Consider the following 21,399-nt stretch of genomic DNA (forward strand, 5'->3'; position numbering starts at 1 on the left):
TGACTCAGTGGCTCTTGGCAAGTTCTGCCGCCATAAAGGTGCAAGTTTTCCACCTGGAGGTGGGCCTCTCCCAAGCTTTCTCCAGGCCCTCTGCAAATGCATGTTCCTCATGCAAAGCAACAAATCCTTTCCCAGAACACTTGTCTTTAAGCAGGTTCTGGGCGTGCCAACTGAAAGCGGAGGGCCAGCAGGAAAGGTGGAAGTTCTTTTTTTTCAGCTTTACTGAGATATAACTGACAAATAACGGGAAGCTTATTCTTAAAGTCAAAAGGCTTTTGGGACTCCCTCAAATCATCCATCAAGTATCAAAAACTGTTGTGAATACACAGAACCCATAGAAGAAGACACAACGCAGCCAGGTCTCAAGTTAAAAGAATACGTTCTATGGCAGCTGTACTGCTCACAACCTATTCTTCTGGCTTCAAAGATTAAGGCTGAGAAAACAGCCACACACACACACACACACACGCTTATGAAGACAACTGCAAACACACGTGGAAACATTCATCATCTTTGTCCTAGCAATCCTTCAAGGAGGAATTCACCCTGGAGTCAAGTGCAAGAAAAATTAGACCACAAAGATGATCAAAATCAAAGTCTGAAGGAAACATGAATACTGTCTAGCAATAGCTGATTAAACATTTTTGTATTATTGCAGATATTTAAAAAGGATTAGCCAGAAATGTGCTTTACCTTGGAAAGACGTCTCTAATATGTGAGAAGAGGAAACATATTTTTCACTTAAGTAAAATAATTCTCATACATTCGAATCTAGAAAGACATACAACTTAGCTGTAGGGTAGTATCAAGTGTGAGAAAGGATGAAAATTCTAAATACTTGGGACTAGGGCATATTAGTTTAGATCAGCGGTCCCCAACGTTTTTGGCACCAGGGACTGGTTTGGGGGAAGACAGTTCTTCCACAGACAGGGGTGGGGGAAGGGTCAGGCGGCAATGCAAGCGACGGGCAGCGGCCGATGAAGCTTCGCTTGCTCGCCTGTCGCTCACCCCCTGCCGTGTGGCCCGGTTCCTAACAGGCCGTGGATTGGTACCAGTCCACTGCCCAGGGATGGGGACCCCTGGTTTAGATCCTTCCATGTCAATTATCTAAATGATTGGGTTTACCTTGCTCTCAGTCAACAGAGTGGCTGCTTTACCCTAAATTTAGATGAGTTGAGGTCAAAGAACATCAAACCTCGGGGAGGAGGGCATCCACCTGCAAAGGAAGTTGACACGCAGAGCTCACATCAGGTCAAAGGCGATACGGACACAACTCCTAGACCTTTCCTGGATGTCAAAAGACTCCTTTTTCCAGGATGCTGCGGTACCCACAGCCATTACATCATGAGCCTGATGCTGTGTCTTGCAAAGACACAACACAGCACAAGAGGGTACTATGCCAGGAGGACATTACCATGGTCCTGCCCTTGCGTCTCTCCTCAAAGAGCACTTTTCCCACCACCCTCTCTAAGATTCTTCCCTTGGAATTAAATCCCACCTCCTATGTGATTCTCAGCCCATCCCCTTCTAAGCAGCCAGCCTGTAAGTATGAGATGATTAAAATACTGTCTCTCTGGGAATTCCATGGCGGTCCAGTGGTTAGGGCTCTGCACTCCACTGCAGGGGGCACAGGTTCGATCTCTGGTCAGGGAACTAAGATCCCGCATGCAGTGTGGCATGGCCAAAAAAAACAAAAACAGAAAACCAGAACCTGTCTCTCTGCCCAGTGACGTGTAACCAGGTATGGATGGGTTGAGATGTGGGATCGTCTAGGGCCTGATAAATTTTCCACAGTTACAAGCTAACACAAGCAAAGTTCTCTAGAAGGAGAGGACTCTAATCAAATGCCTTAAAAAAGAAAGATACCAACCAGCAAGTAGTTAGTTGTGTGTGCTTGAGTAGTGGGTCAGGCACAGATGTAACCAGATGTGCAGCTTCAATTTCAGGACCTAGAGGGTCCCAAGGGAGCTGGAAATGATTGTCAATTAAGGATTCTCAGGGGTTTTTTTAAACAATTTTTTGGCTGTGCTGCGCAGCATGTGGGATCTTAGTTCCCCCACCAGGGATCGAACCCTCATCCCCTGCATTTAAGGCGTGGAGTCTTAACCACTGGACCACCAGGGAAGTCCAGGATTCTCAAGTTTAGAGCAGAAACTACCAGAAAAACTTACATACACGCCTGGTGGTGAAAAAAAGAACCATCCAAAATTTATTCTCCAACAGACAGACAGCATCAGCAGGTAAAAACTACAGGGGTTTCTCCGTAGATCATACATTCACAAGGCATTATTAGCTTAACAAGTGAGAAAGCCTCTGGTGTATTTTCTGTAACAATATCCACTTCACAGTGTAAACAGGTACTATTATGTGTTCACTTACAATTCCAGAAGGAAAGGCACAACTTGGCAAAACAAAAAAACTTTTTTTTGGATCCTAAAGTCAGGTGCAATTACCGAGAGACAGACTTGAGAACAGTCGCAATCCACTTTTCCACATAGAGGGGCAAAGACTTCACCCAGAAATGTGGGTCTTTCTTTCTCCTTCCTTGTTAAATCCTCGAGAGTAACGAACGCTTCATCGTCTGCTTAATATCACATACACAAAAGGGGGATTAAGAAAAAAAGAATCACAACAGGTTGAACATCCAGCTGCTCCCACCAATACATCAACTCTTAGGTTTACGACAGGGCCTAGAAACACTTCAGCGGTCATCAAATAAGAAAATAGAGACTATAGCTACAAAAATAACACATGAATGAGGTAGATAAATTAAAGCTTTCACATCCAGGACTTGCCTGTTCCAACTTGGTAGCCTTCATGCAATACTCAGAAAAAAAAAAAAATCTTCATAATTACTTGGCAGAAGTCACAATCAAGGAACTTCTGGTACAAATTAGTATAAGAAGTTATTAGTATATAATAAGACACGCCCTTCCGGTGAGTTTGTTTCTTCAAGAACGGACACCCAGCTCTTCAGAGTAGGCACCGGTGGACTAAATTAAGTCACCTGAGATTCCCTGCTCAGGTGCTCACCTCTCCTGGTTTTAGGAAGAAGGGCATCTGGAAAGCATAGGGAGGAGGACACCTTGGCACTCTTGGGGCTCCAACTGAACTGTATTTAAATAAGCAGCAACACACAAACCGACTTTCTAAGGACTAAAATCTGTCCACTTGAGGGCATTCTACTTAAGGTTCCAAGGTTGAAAAAAAATTTGGAATTCTACAACCTTGGTTTAAAAAAAAAAAGTACATTCAAAAAAGAAAAGAAAAATGGGTGTAGGGTTGGGAGAATACCAAACAGATCCCTAAACAGACAACAGACCTTGTCCGTTTACCCGCATACAGTCACCGCAGAAGTAAGTATACAGTACCCACCCACCCTTCCCCCCAACCCCCAACCAGGCAAAACAGTTGTCTTCTCCATGGTGGTTCAACACCTTCCAACTTGAAATAGGTGACAGTCTTTGGAAACAGTTACTCTAGGTTGTACAAAGGTTTTATGTATATAGTTTGTTGCAAGTAACAAAACTACTTTGCAAGACCCGCTTCTTTCCAAAATTAAAAAAAAAATACTAGTCTATATTTGTTTTAGTATGAATTTTTTTTTTGATTTTTCTTTTTCGTTTGTTTGTTTTTGCAAAGCAGCATAGCAACATTGTGATTGTAGGATGTGCCTGAGGTTGTGGTCACAACTGTAAACATTATTTGCACATCAGGAAGAAAACTGGAGGAGATGGGGGTCTTTAAGAAAAACAAACAAAAAAGGGACAGTTCTAGAGAGATCACTGCACCGCTCCTTCAACGTGCGCTCTCCTGTAGCTTAGCTGACGGCAATCTTGTTTTCCTCCAGGAAGTGAGGGAACTGGTGTTTGGGGACGCTGTCGGCAGCTCCTGGCTTCTCCACCTCGGCACTGATGGCCGACTGGGAGCCATCCATCTTGGAGGTAGCGGTGTTATTCACCACAGAGCTGGCCCCCAGGGACACTGGGAGGGTGGGAATGCCACCACTCTGGATCACAGAGATTTCGTTGGTCTTCATGGCCAGACCACCATTGAGCATGGTGGTGTACTGATTCCACACAACAGGGTCCACGTTCACCGAAGGGGCCAGGATTTCCTTGGGAAATATCTCGGAGACCCTCTTTCCGTCCGTTCCTAATAGAGCCATGGTGTTCTCGATGGCCAGCTTCCTGCCACGGCGTGCTGAGCTATTGTTGGCCCCATGCGTCATATAATGGACCTGTGGGAAGAGGGACAGAAAGGTTTCCACCAAAACAGAGATGGCATTGCATGTGGGCAAACCAAAGTCAAGTCTGCCTAGGGGTTTGGTCTATCTAAACGTATATTTTAAAATTAGATTTTATGTTTAAAAAATCCAGATATTGGGCTTCCCTGGTGACGCAGTGGTTAAGAATCCGCCTGCCACTGCAGGAGACACGGGTTCCAGTCCTGGTCCGGGAAGATCCCACATGCCGTGGAGCAACTAAGCCCGTGCGCCACAACTACTGAGCCTGCGCTCTGGAGCCCACGTGCCACAACTACTGAAGCCCATGTGCCTAGAGCCTGTGCTCCGCAACAAGAGAAGCCACCGCAATGAGAAGCCTGCGCACCGCAACAAAGAGTAGCCCCCGCTCGCCGCAACTAAAGAAAAGCCCTGGTGCAGCAACAAAGACCCAATGCACCCAAAAATAAATAAATAAATTTATTTTAAAAAAAGAAATACAGATACCTATTCTCTTAGGGGAAAAAAGAATCAGATCATCTGGCAACCATGGATCTACATTCCTGCCTAGAGGCAAGTAAGGGCAACCGAGGTGGGGAATACACACTCCAATTTTCCCCATACCACTGTTCACATGTACAGTTGTTGTCAACACCTACTACATAGCAGTGTTGTTTCCAGTGCTAGGGTTACAACTTGTGAACACACAAACTTACACAGTTACCAAATGGTACGGAACTTAACACATACAGACACAGAGTACAAGTAAAATGGGAAAATCTATAAGACCAGTAGGTTACATCAGTGTCAATATCCTGGTTATTATTTATTCTATAGTTGTGCAAAATTCTATCACTGGGAGAAACTAGCAAAGTGGGTAAGCATCTCTGTATGACTTCTCCCTCTGCATGAATCGACAATTACTTGAATTAAAAATTTGAGTTAAAAAAATAATCTTTGAACAAAACAGACCCTGGCCTGATGGAGCTGACATCCTAAATACATAGTGTCTCAAGAAGAGTAATCACTGCTGTAGAGAAAAATAAGCCTAGTTGGGAAGGTTACACGAGGCCACGGGGAATGAATGTTATTCCATCTATGGTAGCAGACAAGGCAAGGACTCTTGTGAAGAGGAAAGAGACCCTACCACTTACTGCTTCTTCAACCTGGCCGGCCTCCTATCTGCGATTATTTTCCTGGTCTGGCTTTTGAGTTTTCAAATCCCTTTCTTTATAAAGAGTTGAAGAACGTGGTGGGTACTGGGTTTCAAGCGTTCTCACATCACTTCACTGACATGCTTAGAAGTTAGTAGTCATCCCAGCGGGCTCAGAAGTGACTTGATCTTCATCACTCCAAGAAATTATTAAGATGTTCCTGGCATCATGTGAAACACTAATACTACTCAATTAATCTCCAAGCAACCCTGAGGTCATTACCATGATCCCCAAGCCTGAGAAACCGAGGCACAGGAGCCACCTGCCCAAAGCCACTTATGCAGCAATAGCAGCTCCAAACCTTCCCCAGACTGATTCCAAGGCCCCTGAACAAATTTAAGCTTTATATTTCTGGAAGTTGGGATTACAGATTAAATTACTTCTATGTTCCTCCCCTGACATTTCTGCCACCTAGACTAAAAAATTCAAAGAATATAGTTTTTTTAATAAGTACTTTTAATTTCTAAAATGATATGAGGTCTTCTAGGTCAACTTTAAGATGAAGTTTCAACCTTTATTCTCACTACAAAGAATTCAACTAGTCTACTCACTGGAGAGCTAGCTAGAGAAAAGAGGTCCAGAGAAACACGCCTGGAACAAAGTAGAGGCAGGACCATGAGGGAAACCCAGGTTTCCCATCCTGTGTCCTTACACAGGCCACTTTCGATCCTTACATGGGACAGTCTCCCAGGTAATATCTTAGGTGGAACCAACTTTTCCTAACAATAGACACAGGATATTCCTTGGAAAAACCCAGCTGTTCAGTTTCAAAGAAAGGCCAATAAACCTGGAGGCTTTCTTCCTTTAACTCCAGTGGCACTATATACATGTTTAACTCGTGGTATTTATTTCAACCTAGCAGGCCAGGAAAACAAAAACCAACGTACAGGATGGTCATCAAGGCTGAAAGCACAGGCAAATCCGTAAAGGATTTACCGACACTACATTACAATACACGACAAACATCATCTGTGTTTCTAGACTTGAATGATTTCATGCCGGCACTGACTACAATGAGCATCCCAACTTCAGAGATGTTGTAACGTGAGAAAGTCTCTTTCTTCTTTTTTCGTTTTTTTCTTTTTTGACTGCACTGCGAGGCTTGAACTCACCTTCAAGTTGCCCTTGGTGGTAAAAGCTCGCCCACAAATGTTGCACACGAAAGGCTTCTCCCCGGTGTGAGTCCGCTCGTGAATCTGAAGCGCGCTGGCAGATGAGAAGTTCTTCCCGCATCTTGTGCAGCCGTGATGCTTGGCCTGTCGTCGGGGCTGGAGGGCTAGCAAAGGTGTCATGCCTGGGGACATGGTCGCGGGACCAACAAACGCACCAGGAACTTCAACTTTGACATAGGCTGGATGGGCTCGCATAAAGGTCGGTGCGCCACTGCTCCGACCTGGTGTGCACAGAAAAAAAAAAAATCCCAAATTATCACCCTACAGTCATTCGTTCTTCAATCCAAAAAAAAAAAGGAGCTTTGACCACAACTGCCCCACTGTTTGACAGCCTGGAAATAGCGTTCAGGAAATTGACACCTTGGAAGCAGCTTTCCTTTTACTTGTTTATCTGCACGGAGAATGACTCCAACACTTCAGAGAAGGTTACTGTTTTGGCTTTAAAGGTATCGGCAACAGTCACAGGCAATGCAATTCCAAGTTCAAATTCCTGCATACAGTTACCTTTATAAAGTAGGCCCTGGCACTATCTTTCTGATTCTACGATGTTGCTATTCCCCCATTTTTGCCATTAATGCCGTCAATAGGCACCCCTTTTATATGGGGTGGTTTTAAAATAGGTTAGATTCTTTTCTCTCCCTCAAGAGTTATTAGTTTGTGAACTTTACATAAGGGAGTGGGATTTCAGAATCAAGGAACTATGGCTTATCTCATTGGCCAAAAAGCAGTGCCCCACTTTCTCAAATACTCTTTACTGGAGCATTTACTTAGGATTACCCATGTTGCCCTCACAGGGCTCAAACACGAAAATAAAAACCCACCAAAAGTAAGTACGCTGTCCACACCCAGCTTGCAAGAACCGTCGTAAATAAAAGCATGTCTCTACTACGACAGAGGTAGTTATTAATGCCCTCTATCCAGAAGTACCCACAGAAAGGCTAATCGCCCTACAGAGGAGCTACTTCACATATACCACACTCTCCATTTGTCAAGTTCAACCCAGGTTCCTTTTGGATGACTCTGTGCCCAGAATGGACCTAAGTTAAATCCAAAGCTCTATCACCTTCCGTCTCAGTGCGGCTGTTCTCGGAGCTGTCCACTTTGCCACCAGCATCAGGAGACTTGGACTTGACACTCTCCGCTTGGCTATTGGCTGGGGAGACTGCCTGGAAGGATGTGGTCTCCAGGACATCTGGACTTCGGCTCGGATACTCCTGGTCCCCAATCACTGAGGAGGAAGAGTCGTTGGTCAAGCCATCACTCTCCACTGAACCATTTTCTCGGCTGCTCTGTCGGTGCAGGACAAGACCAGCGAGTCCTGCCTTCCCTGGGGCATCTAGGGAAGCCACCGAGGCCAGCCCTAGAGTAGGTGATGCCGAGTGGATGCTGGGAAGGGGCATGGGGACCTTCAAGGAGCTGCCAGGGGCCTCCTGGGAGCAGACTTCATCTACATCGATGCTTTCGACATCATCATGACAGACAACGCTTGTACTGCCATTTTCACCGACCATCATTGGCTCGGGACCCGTAAAGTCACAGGGATTCTCCGGCAGAGGCGTGTTGGGAATCTGACCGCCCATGTGCATCCGAATATGCTGCTGCAGCATGACCGCGTTGGTAAACTTCTTCTGGCAGATGGGGCACGAATGCTGCGTCTTTATGGACGTGTTTGTCCGGTGCACCCCGAGGTGCGTCTTCAGGTTGCCTTTGGTGGAGAAGGCTCGACCACAGATCTTACACTGGAACGGCCTCTCCCCGGTGTGGGTGCGGTAATGCATCTTGAGGGAACTTTGGCAGCTTAAGACACGGTGGCATATGAGACATTCGTTGGGGTCGGTGGTGGCCTTGTCGATGTTCTCCACCAGCTGCTGCAGTTTCAGGGTCTCTGACCCCGGCTCGGGTGTCCCACTCCCTTGGAAGCCACCAACCCTCGGGGAATTATGGTTGGGCCCCACCCCAGGTAGGATGGATCCATCCACACTTTCCGGAGAAGGCCCAGGCTGCAGGTCGTTGGGCAATGGGCCACCCATGAGGTCCTTGGGGTTAGTCCCCGAAGAGAGATTCTGAGATAGCCCTACATTGGGGGTCCCCGTCGCAAGGACGGGTTTGTTGTCTAGGGAGAGCCCGGATTCATCTACGGGGACAGGGCCAGAGAGCGCGTAGGGAAGGCCACTGCCTGCCGCCATCTTGTCGTGGAACTCGGCAAACAGCTGGGGGTTTGCCTTCACCTGGGGATGCCGATGAAAGTGCACCTTGAGGTTGCCCTTGGTGGTGAAGCGGTGGCCGCAGACAGAGCACACGAAGGGTCTCTCTCCGGTGTGGGAGCGGAGGTGGATCTGCAAGGAGCTATCAGTCCCAAAAACCTTGCTACAGTACTTACACTTGTGCTTGTAGAGGACCTCGTCCTTGGGTTTGACATCTACCGGGGAGACACTCGGTGGCTTCCCTTTCCCTTTCTTGGACGGGTCTAACGCCACCGCGGAGAAGGGGCTCTGGAAGAGCACAGAGCCTGGGGCCTGAGGTAGCAACGCCCCCGGGAGACGCGACAGGACGCTGGGGAGCACCCGGGTCCCATCTGGCTTCAGGGCGAACGGCGTCAGCCCCGGGGACACGGAGCTGGCAGCGGAAGGGATGCTGGTGTGAGGTAGCTTGGCTGGCTTCAAGGTATCCAGGGGCAAAGCCGGGCTCCCCGCCTTCTGGCTGAGCAGAGCCACAGCCGCCGAAACCTGCTGGGACACGTGGCCGCCCAGCGTCTTCAGGGAGTCGGCTCCGGCCACGCCGCTGGAGTGGAGGGCGTGGGAGGCCCACAGGTTCACCTGCACGCGGATCTGCTCCGTGAGCTGGATTTGCTGGAGCTGCTGCTGCTGCAGACACAGGATCTGCTCGAGGACCCAGGGGATGCTGCTGGCGCCGGGCAGTGGGGCTGGGGGCGCGTCTGCGCCCCGCTGGTTCACGGCCACCTTGGTGCCCCGTAGTGCTTGAAGCGTGACGTTGGTGTTGGCCACTTTGCCTTTGGGTAAATAGCTTATGTCCTGGGGTGTGGGTGGCAGGGCGGCCTCCGTCTTTAAGTACACGACGGACTCTGCCCCCGGCTTCTCCCTCGTGTCCCCTGAGCTGCCACCGTCCTCTCTGTGACCATCCTTCCTGCTTGGGCTGCGTGGCTGGTGGCTCAGCACAGCCCCGGAGAAGTCTTCTGAAGGCACCGGCCCCTCACTGTCGTTCATGATGAGGACAGGTGGATTTTTAGTGCAATTTTTCTTATGGTCTAAGAACTCCGAGAAACTGAAGAACTCGGCACAGCATTTCTCACAGATATGAGTCTCCTCCCGCCGAGGCCTCTTTATCCCTGCTCCGTCCACGTTCACGTCATCGCCACTCCCTGGGGGGTTCACTGGAGTACCTGCGACAAGAGAGAAAAAGCTAAGAACTCTACCCAAGAAAGGATGTGGGGCGATTTCTTGGGAAAAACTACAGCTCACAATCCAGAGGTCTTCGTGATCTGTGTCCCAACACGCACAAAACTGTGTAAGGGAACAAGGCATCCAAAGAGTCTCAAGTGAACCAATCACTTAGGTAGTGGGGGTCAAATCATAACCCCCCAAAATGTCCAATCCTAACCCCTGCACCTGTGCAAGTGACCTTCTTTGGGGTAGAGGGGGAAATCTTTGCAATTGTAATTAGGGTGGGTCCCAAGCCCAGTATCTGGTGTCCTTAAGGAGAAAAGAAAGGGACCTGAGACAGAATAAGGCCATGTGAAGCCAAGGCAGGAGTTAACGTGGCTTTTATAAGCCAAGGACGGCTGGAAGCCAACAAAAGGTAGGGAGGAGGCCTGGTACAGACTCACTCTCAGAGGCTCCAAAAGGAACCCTGCAACTCCTAAATTTCAGCTGTCCACCCGCCAGAACTGTGAGAATAAATCTGTCTTAAACCATCTAGTCTGTGCCAACTTATTAAGGCAGCCCTGGGAAACGCATACAATTCATTAAAATAATCCCCTTGGAGCTCTGGCCCTCACCCTCAGCTGAGAGCTGGCTTGAAAGGCAAATGGATCTCATGCCACCATAAAATGATGTTGGAAACCTGCTCAATTCATGGCCGCTCATCTCCATCCTGGGCCCATCGAAAGTGAAATTGCAGTAAGTCACTCATTCAGACAATGTGGTAAGTGTACCTTCCCACCAGGGACAATGAAAGTTTAAAGGTGCTAAAAATTATGAAAGCAGTAATAAATTCACCTAAAATATGGAGAATCGTACACGGGAAGATCAAGCAGATAGTCCGAGGAGTATTTTCATATAGGAAAAAACACACTGAAAAAAAGGGAAAGATTGCATGTCCAAGAAAAAAAACTTCACTGACCTTCCTGATTATGAAAAACCTACAGAAATGCCTTAACAGGACATTAAAGGAGTAATAAGCCATTAAACAAAGAAAGAAGCCCAAGAAAGGAAGGAAGGGATGGGATTGATGGACTTTATTCCTCACCTTCCATTTGCAACTTCTACTCTGTTACACAAAAATCAAACAACCATCCTATTCTGGGTAGTTCTATTCCTGAAAATGAGTGGTCCCTGGACTTCTTTTGCAGTTGGGTCCTATGTCCTTCACAGTGACTGCTAGTCTGCACGTTACAATGCCTGTCGGGGGACTGTGCTTTAGCCAGATGCCTGAGTCTTGGCGGGTGGAGAATCTCTAAGCTACTTTATTTTTCTCATTTCCTGCCTAACCTATTATATGTACACCTTACCACTGAGAAGTCATCTAGGCACACCTCAGACCCAGCAACTCCAGGTGCACAGATCCAAACCACAGATGTTTGCACACGTATACAAAGATCCGTGGAGAGGACTTCCCTGGTGGCGCAGTGGTTAAGAATCCACCTGCCAGCGCAGGGGACACGGGCCAGGAAGATCCCACATGCCGCAGACCAACGAAGCCCGTGTGCCACAACTGCTGAGCCTGCGCTCTAGAGCCCGTGAGCCACAACTACTGAAGGCTGCACTCCACAACAAGAGAAGCCACCACAATGAGTAGCCCCCGCTCGCCGCAACTAGAGAAAGCCTGCGCGCAGCAACAAAGACCCAACACAGCCAAATATAAATAAATAAATAAACTTATTTTTAAAAATCCATGGAGGAAGAAGGATATTTTTCACAGAAATGTTTAGAGCCACAAAAGAAGAAAAAAAAAAAGGTAAATTTTGGTTTACCCACAGTACAAAAATGATGCAGAATTTCCGTATGTCCTGACATGGAGACAGAAGTTAGGTGGAAGTAGGTTACAGAATAGTTTGTAAGGTGTGTCCATTTTTGTTTAAAACAAAACCTATTTGAAATGTACAAATGCATGGGGGTAAGACCAGGCAGTATCCACTTATCTTTGAAATAAAATGATCACTTTGTAAAGCCAACTAACCCATTTTGCCTCAACTCCTTGGGTGATTACATTTCCCAACAGCATGGGTTTTTGACTGAGGAGTCAGTCAACAATTTGGGGAGGGGCTGATCTTGCAACAAAGTGTATTTCTCTTGAGAAAGATCTATGCTTTCCATCGGATTTTCAGACACTGGTTCTTTTACATTTCTGTAGCACGGCCTTAATAAATTGACTTAACTTTTCCTAATTTCAGACTAAATCATCAGAAGTTCTGCAAGGTGTATGTGGGTCGGGGGTGAGCCAAGAGAAAGCAAACAGGTCAGGATCAATCCATGGAAAACAGGTTTGATATGGTGGGCTTACCCCTCAGGATTTCTATTAAAGGTGTAAAATCATGACAACCACGTAAGTTAGATGCCTGTGTTAAGTGATGTGATTAATTTAACAAATGTTTGTTGAGTGCTGACTGTGAGCCTGGCACCATCCTATGACCTGAAAGTACAGATACTGTACGTATTCAGGGAACATCAGTTTCTCCACCTTTTCTATTTTGGTGGCTTATCTGGTTACCTGGGCAACTAGGGCTGCTGAACACAATAAGGCTTGTACCAGTCATTTAAAGCCTCACTCATTTAACAATACTTCTCGCCTCCTACTGAGTACAAGGCAGGGGCTAAGGGGGCTGATGAAAAGATGAGCAGCCCAATAGCCTCCTGTAGTCCAGACTAGAACCTCCAGGTGCCCCGTGCTCCATACTATACTCTTCCAACCCTATTAAACATCAGCCCCATTTACAGATAAGAAAAACAGACTTGGAGGTAATGTGACTTATACCCAAGGCAACACAATGAAAAATCTAGTCATAGATAAACTTTTGAGCGCTTACTATGTACCAGGTGTAATTTACATGTTATTAACAACTCTTGAGGTAGAGACTATTATATTTAACAGAGGGGGAAACTGAGGCACAGAGGACATTAACTTCCCCAAGGTAGGGCATGTGGTAAACTGCGGAGCCAACACTAAAACCCAGGCACGCAGGACCCAGACCCTCCCTTTGAACTCTTCCTTGATACACCTCCTCCCAAGCATGTTTCTTCTGTTGAGACTGGCGACTATCTTTCCTCTCACAGAAACCCCAGGAGGGACAGGAAAGCTTGAGGGGTCAGGTTTACGGGTGTGGGGAGGTTAACTTAGGACACAATACACGCCTGCTACTTCCATGTGGAGTGTAGCAGGTAGGTACCTCCTTCCTTCTGGCTCCACAACTGCTCCAAAGCAATCATATTTCCAAGAATCAAGTTAAAGATATTCGTCAGGGCTTCCTTGGTGGCGCAGTGGTTGGGAGTCTGCCTGCCAATGCAGGGGACACGGGTTCGAGCCCTGGTCCGGGAAGATCCCACATGTTGCAGAGCAACTAAGCCCGTGCACCACAGCTACTGAGCCCACACACCACAACTACTGAGACAGTGCTCTAGAGCCCGCGAGCTACAACTACTGAGCCCAAGTGCCACAACTACTGAAGCCCGCGTGCCTAGAGCCTGTGCTCCACAACAAGAGAAGCCACAAGCCCGCGCACCGCAACGAAGAGTAGCCCCCGCTCACTACAACTACAGAAAGCCCACGCGCAGCAACAAAGACCCAACACAGCCAAAAATAAATAAATAAATAAACCAATTAATTAATTAATTAAAGATATTGATCAATTCCCAGAACCCTTAAGATAGTATCTATTGGTACACTTTCCCAAGACTTCTAATGGGTGTTTTCTGGGGTGTGTTGTTAAACTGGCACAATCTTTCTGGAAGTGCAATTTTGGCAATTATGTGTCAAGAACTTTAGAAGTGGAACTTAAAGAGTTTCTCTTGGGAGGGAAATACACCAGTAGGCTGGTGCCTATAAATACATACAACTTCTTCAGAGCACAATCCACCAACATCATCATTTTAGTGCAATTCTCCTTCTACCCAGCAATTCCCTTGTTAGGAGTTTACTTTCTGTGATACCAGGATACAGGTTTCATAGTAACAAACAGCCTAAACAAAAAAGGATGCACTCTGGTCCGTCAGTACGGTTCTGATTGAATAAATCAGGGTACACGAAAAAGATGACTACTTTGTAGCCTTCAAAAATAAAGTGGGTCTTTATTATATATGCTTGCTCTGTAAGACAACCGCCCAAGACTGATTTCAAGAGGAAAAAAAGTGTAGAGAACAGGATGTACAGATAATGTGCTCCCCCCTCTTTGTGTTTGGGGATAAAGATATAAGTATGTACGTGGGAAACTTTTGAAATAATAGATGCTGTGGCTGGTCCCTGCCTCTTGAAGCACAGGCCTGGGGTGGAAGAGAAACTTTAAAATGTATACACTTTTGGGACTTCCCTGGCGATGCAGTGGTTAAGACTCCACACTTCCAATGCAGGGGACGCAGGTTCGATCCCTGGTCAGGGAGCCACATGGCGTGCAGCCTGACCACAAAAAATAAATAAATAAATGTATACACTTTTGTACTTTGGCTTCTTTTTAATTAGCATGTTACACCCCTTTTCTCAGCCATTCTACTTCTGGAAATCTCTAACAAAGCTCATGTACAAATGCTTGTTAAGGGCCAAAGCAAAACTACTACCATCCTCCACAAACTGCAACAAAGCACTCACTTCAGACTCCTTCCTATACCTTAACTCACTTATCTTCGTAGCCACGTAACCATGCATCTTTGTTCCCAATTTGCAAACATGGAAACTAAGGCTCAGAAATAACTGCCTCAAGGTGCCATAAGGGTAAAACACAAGAGCAGGGATTATAGTCTTAAATACTATCGAAGAAGGGAACTAAAGTTAATGGCCTCATTTATAATTGTTTCTTCTAGAGCAGTTTCTTCAACTTTTTTTCATTTTACCCCTCTAGGAAGGCTTTTAAAGCTTTTTTTTCCTAATCACCCCCTCCCCAAATTTTAATACCACCAATATACTATATTATCTGTTTATGCACTATGGTCCTTTGGAAGGCCAAACCATTGTAACATCAATAAACATTTTTGCCCCCCCCAAAAGAAACAATTTTCACTCCCTTGGGGACAATATTCCCTTACTGACAATGCAGGTTTTAAAGGAGATAACTCTTTAAACTGGGGCCGATGAAATTAGACAGGAAAAAAAAATGGCAACCTTATTTTCACTCAGCTGAATTAAAACTTAACATTTCTTTCAATTATGAGCGTGGGGAACATACCTCAGCGGTATTTGCAGAACCCATGCCTATGTCATCAACAGAAAGCAGGTATTTTCCTATGATGTCAGTGCGGTCGCATTACCGGAAATTCTGGTTACCTGACTGACTGCTAGATCTCCTTTATTGTGTTCATAAAGAAGCACATGTTACTATATCACAAATGTTTTCATTTTTACTAAGTGTTATCTCAATGCAATTTATTTCCTTGGTATTTCTATGTATCTTATTGTATGCATTTAAATACATTCTGTTGAGAAGGGGTGAATGTGGCACAAAAAAGGTTAAGCTCCCTGCCCGAGAAGGATCCAACAGTTCCCAAGAGTGATTTACAACCTGAATACCAGCTTGCCTGCACTGTATACACAGGCTTGCCTCTTCTGTAGCCTCCAAGCAATACCGGCAACATCCCACTTGAGTCTTCAAACAGCAGGAGCTCTGTTTGCTGGTGCAGTAAAAAGTACTTCGACATCCAGACCACCACTGGCAAATACTGAAAGCGTATTTGCCAAAGAGTAAGAGGACTCTGTTATGAACAATTGCTGGGTATGCTTAAGTTAACCCTTCCCAAAAGGAAAAAGCAAAGTTCAGAGGGATTACACAGCAACTAGATCTTCCTTCCTTCCACCCCACCCCCACTCCGAATTTTAGGAATGTTATCTCTCAGCATCTAGTTATCCAATAAGTTGGAAGAATGCAGTAAACCCAGCAGGGGGCTTAGATTCAATCACTGCCAAATGGATAGAAAATACTCTTACTATTGTATAGGAAGAAAGCTCATCTGCCAGAGGCCAATCAAATTCTGGAGCCAGTGAAAATGCTTAAGAAACAAACCTGTGTATCTTGAGAAAAGCATTATGCCTCAAGCTCATCTCCCCCCCCCCATTCCTATATTAAAAGAACTACAATGAGCAGATTATCTAGAGTACATAAACATCTTCTACCCCACCCCCACCGGCAGGATAACTGCTTACCAAAAAACAAAAGGAAATTGAGATGTCCTTAAATACTGAACCAGTTCAAAGAAACTGGTTTACCAGTTTAATTTTACATCTGAATTCAGCAATCCGGGAAACACTTAAGGAACAGCCCTTAACTCAATTTGTAGGTGGCAAATTAGAGCAGTAATTAACTTTCTATTTAATTAAGGCACAAAAAAAAATTGTTCCATATGGTCTTGGATCAAAATTCAAGTCTGCTGAAAAGGAAAAAGTAAAAGAATCAAAGTTTCTTTGTGCTAAGGTGTGCGAGCTCTGCTATTTACACTATAGAGATATGTCCCATATTGCCTCAACTGGAGCTCATCTTTTAAGCAATTTGTAAACTCCATGAAGGCAGGAGCTTTTGCTGCCTCCTTCCCCAGATCCCCCTGGAACAAAGCCTGACATAGACTTGAAATCTAGAAAAAAAAAATAGATGGCATCGATCAGAGATGCAGCTCTTACATGGAATTAAGAGCTTTTAAAATTTTTAGATGCTTTTTTAAACAATCAAAAACACAATAGGTTAAGGATGATGAAAAAGGGAGTATCTTGAACTCTTCCCATCATTTTTTCCAGGGCAGTAAAGCCCAGAGCACCAAATGCAAACTCTGCTTTATTTTCGACTTGCTTCCCAGGACCTCTTATTCTAAAGCCTGCAAAGGCACATCTCAAAAATTAAAAGGGAGGAGGAGAGATAACACTCAACCAGCCGAACACTCACCATAGCTCCCTCATCTGATAGAAAATCCCATCCCATAACCAACTCTTCTAAAACCACGATAAACACAGCTTCTTGGATTTAGAGCAAGGCTCAAATCAAACAGGACAAGGCAACCCTGGGCAAGCCATTGCAACCAAGAGTTAAAGTTTACTCTAAAATGAGTAAAAATGAGGATTACAGATAATGTCGTTGAGGTCCCCAGCCTGGTGTCTGGCACACAGTAGGCTACAGATAAAACTGCAGAATTATCTCAACTTGGCAGTTCAGTGCCGTCTTGGCACAATAAAAAATAAAACATTGTTATTTTGAACAAAATTAATTACTGATCACATTTCCAGCACACAGTGGGTCTTGTATAGTTGAAACTATCTAAATAAACAGCATGCTTCATCTCCATGGTACACAGGAAGAACCCAAAAGCTCAGAAATCAAGGTTACACAGCTGAAAGTCATACAACCAGATTGGAATGTACACCTCACTCTAAAATCTTACCAAAACCTAAGTTCATTTTAAAAGAGGAAGCATTAACTCTATCCCTCCCTCCCAAGATGGCTCCCCAACTCCCCACCGTGAGGAAAGCAGCAGAGGCTTGAAGGACCAACTAGCATTGACTTGTGCAACTTCTTTTTAACGGAACAAAAGCGGTGTGGGCAAGTTGCAGCCCCTTTCAGAAACTCAGATGGAAACACAGAAAGTCGGCCTTCAACATGAACTAACGCTTCGATCAACAAGATCTCCCTCTCCCTCTATTAAAATATAAGCTCCCAAGTGCCCTATTCTCAGAATCCTTACCGCCAATGTAGGTCATTTCAGTTTAGAAACTGGGGCTAGGCAGTTATTTGAAATTTGGGAATCTTAATCGTTGATGGCTGTAATCCAGTTTAGCACAAAGGGCATTTGAAACTCTTTTGAGAAAATGCTAATTTTCCTGTATGTAGCCTGAGTCCCCTGACCACCTGCAGATTTTCTGATCTGCTAATTTTTTGCCGGACTTCATTTTCCTCCCTCAAAAAGTACATTCTTTATAAGTGGGTCTCAAATTGGCTTTGCAAAATAAGACCAGTCTAAACTGGATTTTTAAAATGATACACACAGGCTGCTCAAATACAAAATGCATCAGTTAAAATGTACTGCTTGGGAAAACTACCTTCTGTCCCATGGTGGCAACTGGGGGACTGTGCAAACACATTCGAGGATCGAAGAATTCTTTCCAAGAATTCCAAAGACTTGGCAAAGAAAACCCGGCACAGCCAGGGATAGCGCAAGCAACCGACTGGAGTCCCTAGCCTAGCCCAGCCCAGCGCTCTCCATCCCCCTGCCCCAGCCTGTCCCACCCGTCAGGTGTGAGCCGGTACCTGCGAAGGGACCCGCCTCTCAGCAAAGGGCGCGGTTCCAGGTTGGGCCTCCAGGGGGCGCCCGCGCGCAGCTCGACCGTCCACTCCAACCCAAGCGATCAATAGCAACTCCCCCTCCCAAATCGTGGAGGGAGCGCACAGCCAGGCCCGCGATCCTAACCAGCTCGGGTTAACTGATTGCAAACTCCAGCTAGCGTTAATTTAAGAAGCTCCCCGTAAGGTGCCAAACGCCACCAAAAGCCCCACTTGAGCGCGCCCACCCAAAATGAAGCGGGTAGGGGGAAGGGGAGGTCAGAGCAGGACCAGGGGAGGGGTCAGAGCCAGGAGCTCGCCCCTCCTCTCGGGAGGAAGCGGGCGGGCAGAGGGTTAACCCTTTTGTTCCAGGTGGGCCAGGCAACGAAGCCTCTCCATTCTCCCCCGCACTCCCCCTCCCAAGGCACAAAGAGAGTCCACCCTCCTCCGACCTTGGGTGCACGCTGCCCTGACCATCGGACGCCCGAAAACGCACAGCCGCCCCCTCGGTCAAGCCGATCTCTTTCATTTGCCCTGGAAAAATGCTATTTGGGGGGGAAATAGGGATTTACATTATATTATGAATTTAGGAAATTTACCACATTCCCTCCCCGAAATAAAAGGTACGGTAACCAAAATGTAGCAACCGTTTTCCCATCGGAGTTGTGGCTCGGAGAGTCTGGGGTTGCCGCGCACACCCCCATCACGGGCTGGGAAATTAGAAAGCAGGCGGCGAGGAGAGAAGCCACCAACAAGGCCCAAGAGGACGTTAAAAACGCCCCCTCCCCCCACGCGTACGCGAAAAACTTATCAGGCGACAATTTGGCGGGCCAGGACGGAGGGGAGATAGTGGGAAATCGACTGGCTCCTAAAGCCCCCTGGGTTACATGATTAGGAAGAGAGGAGTTTGCTTGGCCGCTCCCGACCGGGCTGGGGGGTCCAGAACTCCTCCAGACCCTAAAGACGCGCGGCGCGGAAGCGTGGGCCGGGTCAGCCCCCCGAGCTCGCCCTGGCCACGACCGCCCGGGCCTGGCCCGACCTCTCCCCTCTGGCCCCCGGGGCGCGCGTTTGGAAAGCCGGGCGCACTAGAAAAGCCACGCAAAACGCCAGGCTGGTGCACCCCAGCGGGGCTGCTGTGCGCCCGCGACCCCCGCCCCTGGGGGCCCGCACCCCTCCCGCCGGCCGCGGTTTATTTTTAGGAAGTCGGAAATCAAAGATGGCTGGAGGTCAGGCCCCGAAAGGTTAGGGCGAAGATCGGCAGGCGGCGTAGCCCCGGGAGAAAAGAGGAAAACCAAAAAAGAAATTTTTTTTAAAAAGGAAAATACTGTGCTCTTCTCCTCCACCTCTTCGGGCCCTCCAATCCCCTCCGCGGCGCTGGTGGCCCGCACCCCAGCTCCTGGGGGTGGGGAGAGGTCGCGCCCCCTCCCCCCTCTTGGCCCGGGAGGGGCGCGTGCAACAAACAGATCGTGCTCCCCCGGGAGGTCTTCCTAGGGTGCGCCCCTTCCCCAGCTTCCTACAAAGACCCTAACGGGTGAGGGAAAGAGTGGGGACCCACGGGGTCTTTCTTTTAAAAAGCAGCGCCAGGGAGGGAGGAGGGGAGCCTAAGTTACAAGTGGGGGGGAGGCTACTAGTGAGGGGAGTGGAACCAATTACGAGGGGCAGAGGACAAGGAGAAGGGAACCTTTCAGGAATGAGGGACACAGGAGAGGCTGGGGGTCAGTTTTACAATAAGAGCGAGACCTGGGGGTGAAACTTACACAAGAGGGGAGAAGCGATAAAAGGGGAGAAGTGTAAAATTAACGAGGGTGGGGGTGGGGAATGAGGCTGCCGCTCTCCTCTGGAACTAACTGAGCCCCCAGATCTCGGTTCCACAGTCTGCGGTGGAAGCCGTTGGCTCCCCAAAGTCCGCGCCTTCGAGGGTCCCGCGAACGTCCCGGAAACTGCCCGCCCGGGGCGTGCGCCCCCAGCCCCACTCACCCGGCTCCCCCGCCGCCGGCGCCGCTGCGGCCGCATCTGCAAACTCCGGGGCCGGCTGCTGCGGCTGCTGCTCGCCCTGGTCCTCCTCCGAGTTGATGTGTTGGGGTTTCGCCTGCTTGCGCCTCGACATGGTGCGAGCATCGGGGCGCCTGGAGAGCCGCGGTTATTTGCCCACTCCGCCACAAATTCCTGGAGTTGGGAAATTTACCCCCCTTCGGCCGGAACGCGCATGTCCCAGTAATTATTATTATCAATAATGCATTGCGATTTATCATGAGCCCTGACAGCTGATTGGCCTGGGTCCAAGACCTCAGAGATCATTTAAATAAGACCTCATTGATCAGGGAGGGGCGAGGCATTCTGGGCTTTGTAGTCCGGCCCTACAAGCGACAAAGGCGTGTTCATCGGGGGAGAGCAACTAATTAGCATCCGGGCTCAGATTGGCTGGACCGTGGACGAAATCCGAGGGGGACCCATCCTCGCTTCAGCTATCTGAATCCTCGGAGAGAAAAAGAAAAATGATTGTATATTTACTAAAAACTTGGAGCTTCCGTAACAGTTTTGGAACGAGCGTATTTGGTAGTGTGCTCCAAAAATTACTTTTGTAAGGTTGATATTCTCGCAAGCCGGGGAGGAAGGTCTTTTCAGTGAAATATTTTGGCTCAGTGTTTACGTCTACCAAAAAACAAAAAAACAAAAACAAAACAAAACAAAAAACTGAGATTTGACCCGTGTCCCCTCTCATCTCCTTTTTCACTGAAATGTTTAAATTGAGTCTGGAGGTATCTGAAGAATGGTAAATGGTGGTATATTCAACCTTCCCACCCCATTTCAACTCTTAAGGTGGCCTTCAAATTTCCCAAATTTCAGAGTATCCCCTCACCATGATTTATTTCCTTTAAATGCTAAATAATAACCTCCAGGATTCATACTCAAAAGGTTTGGTTTACTGTCACAGTGCAGACCTTGATTTTTGGTTTGGGTTTGGGTTTTTTTTTTTTTTTTTTTTTTAAATGACTGGATACTAAGTATAGAAAAGGTAGATTAAAAGCAAGTATAGTCAGAGATAATATCAAAACAAGGAGCGACTGCACTTTTTCCCCACAAGCCATAAATGTCTGATAACATCATTTTATT

At 47.1% G+C, this 21,399-nt stretch overlaps 1 protein-coding gene across 3 annotated transcripts; it reads right to left on the reverse strand.

Annotated features, from left to right (window-relative positions):
- Window positions 1–3,648: 3,648 nt before the first annotated feature.
- On the reverse strand, window positions 3,649–20,392 carry SALL4 (spalt like transcription factor 4; the record flags this gene model as incomplete). Of its 3 annotated transcripts, none has more annotated exons than XM_079718425.1 (4): window positions 3,649–4,240; window positions 6,549–6,829; window positions 8,989–10,008; window positions 20,263–20,392. In XM_079718425.1, the coding sequence occupies 4 exons, from the start codon at window positions 20,390–20,392 to the stop codon at window positions 3,821–3,823; spliced, it is 1,851 nt and encodes a 616-aa protein (XP_079574551.1). In that variant the 3' UTR covers window positions 3,649–3,820. The 3 variants fall into 3 exon arrangements, with proteins under 3 accessions (XP_079574551.1, XP_079574550.1, XP_079574552.1); XM_079718424.1 differs by having other exon boundaries at window positions 7,672–10,008; XM_079718426.1 differs by lacking the exon at window positions 8,989–10,008.
- Window positions 20,393–21,399: the final 1,007 nt, after the last annotated feature.

The sequence above is a fragment of the Hyperoodon ampullatus genome, assembly GCF_949752795.1.
Source record: "Hyperoodon ampullatus genome assembly, chromosome: 14".
Classification (NCBI taxonomy): Eukaryota; Metazoa; Chordata; class Mammalia; order Artiodactyla; family Ziphiidae; genus Hyperoodon; species Hyperoodon ampullatus.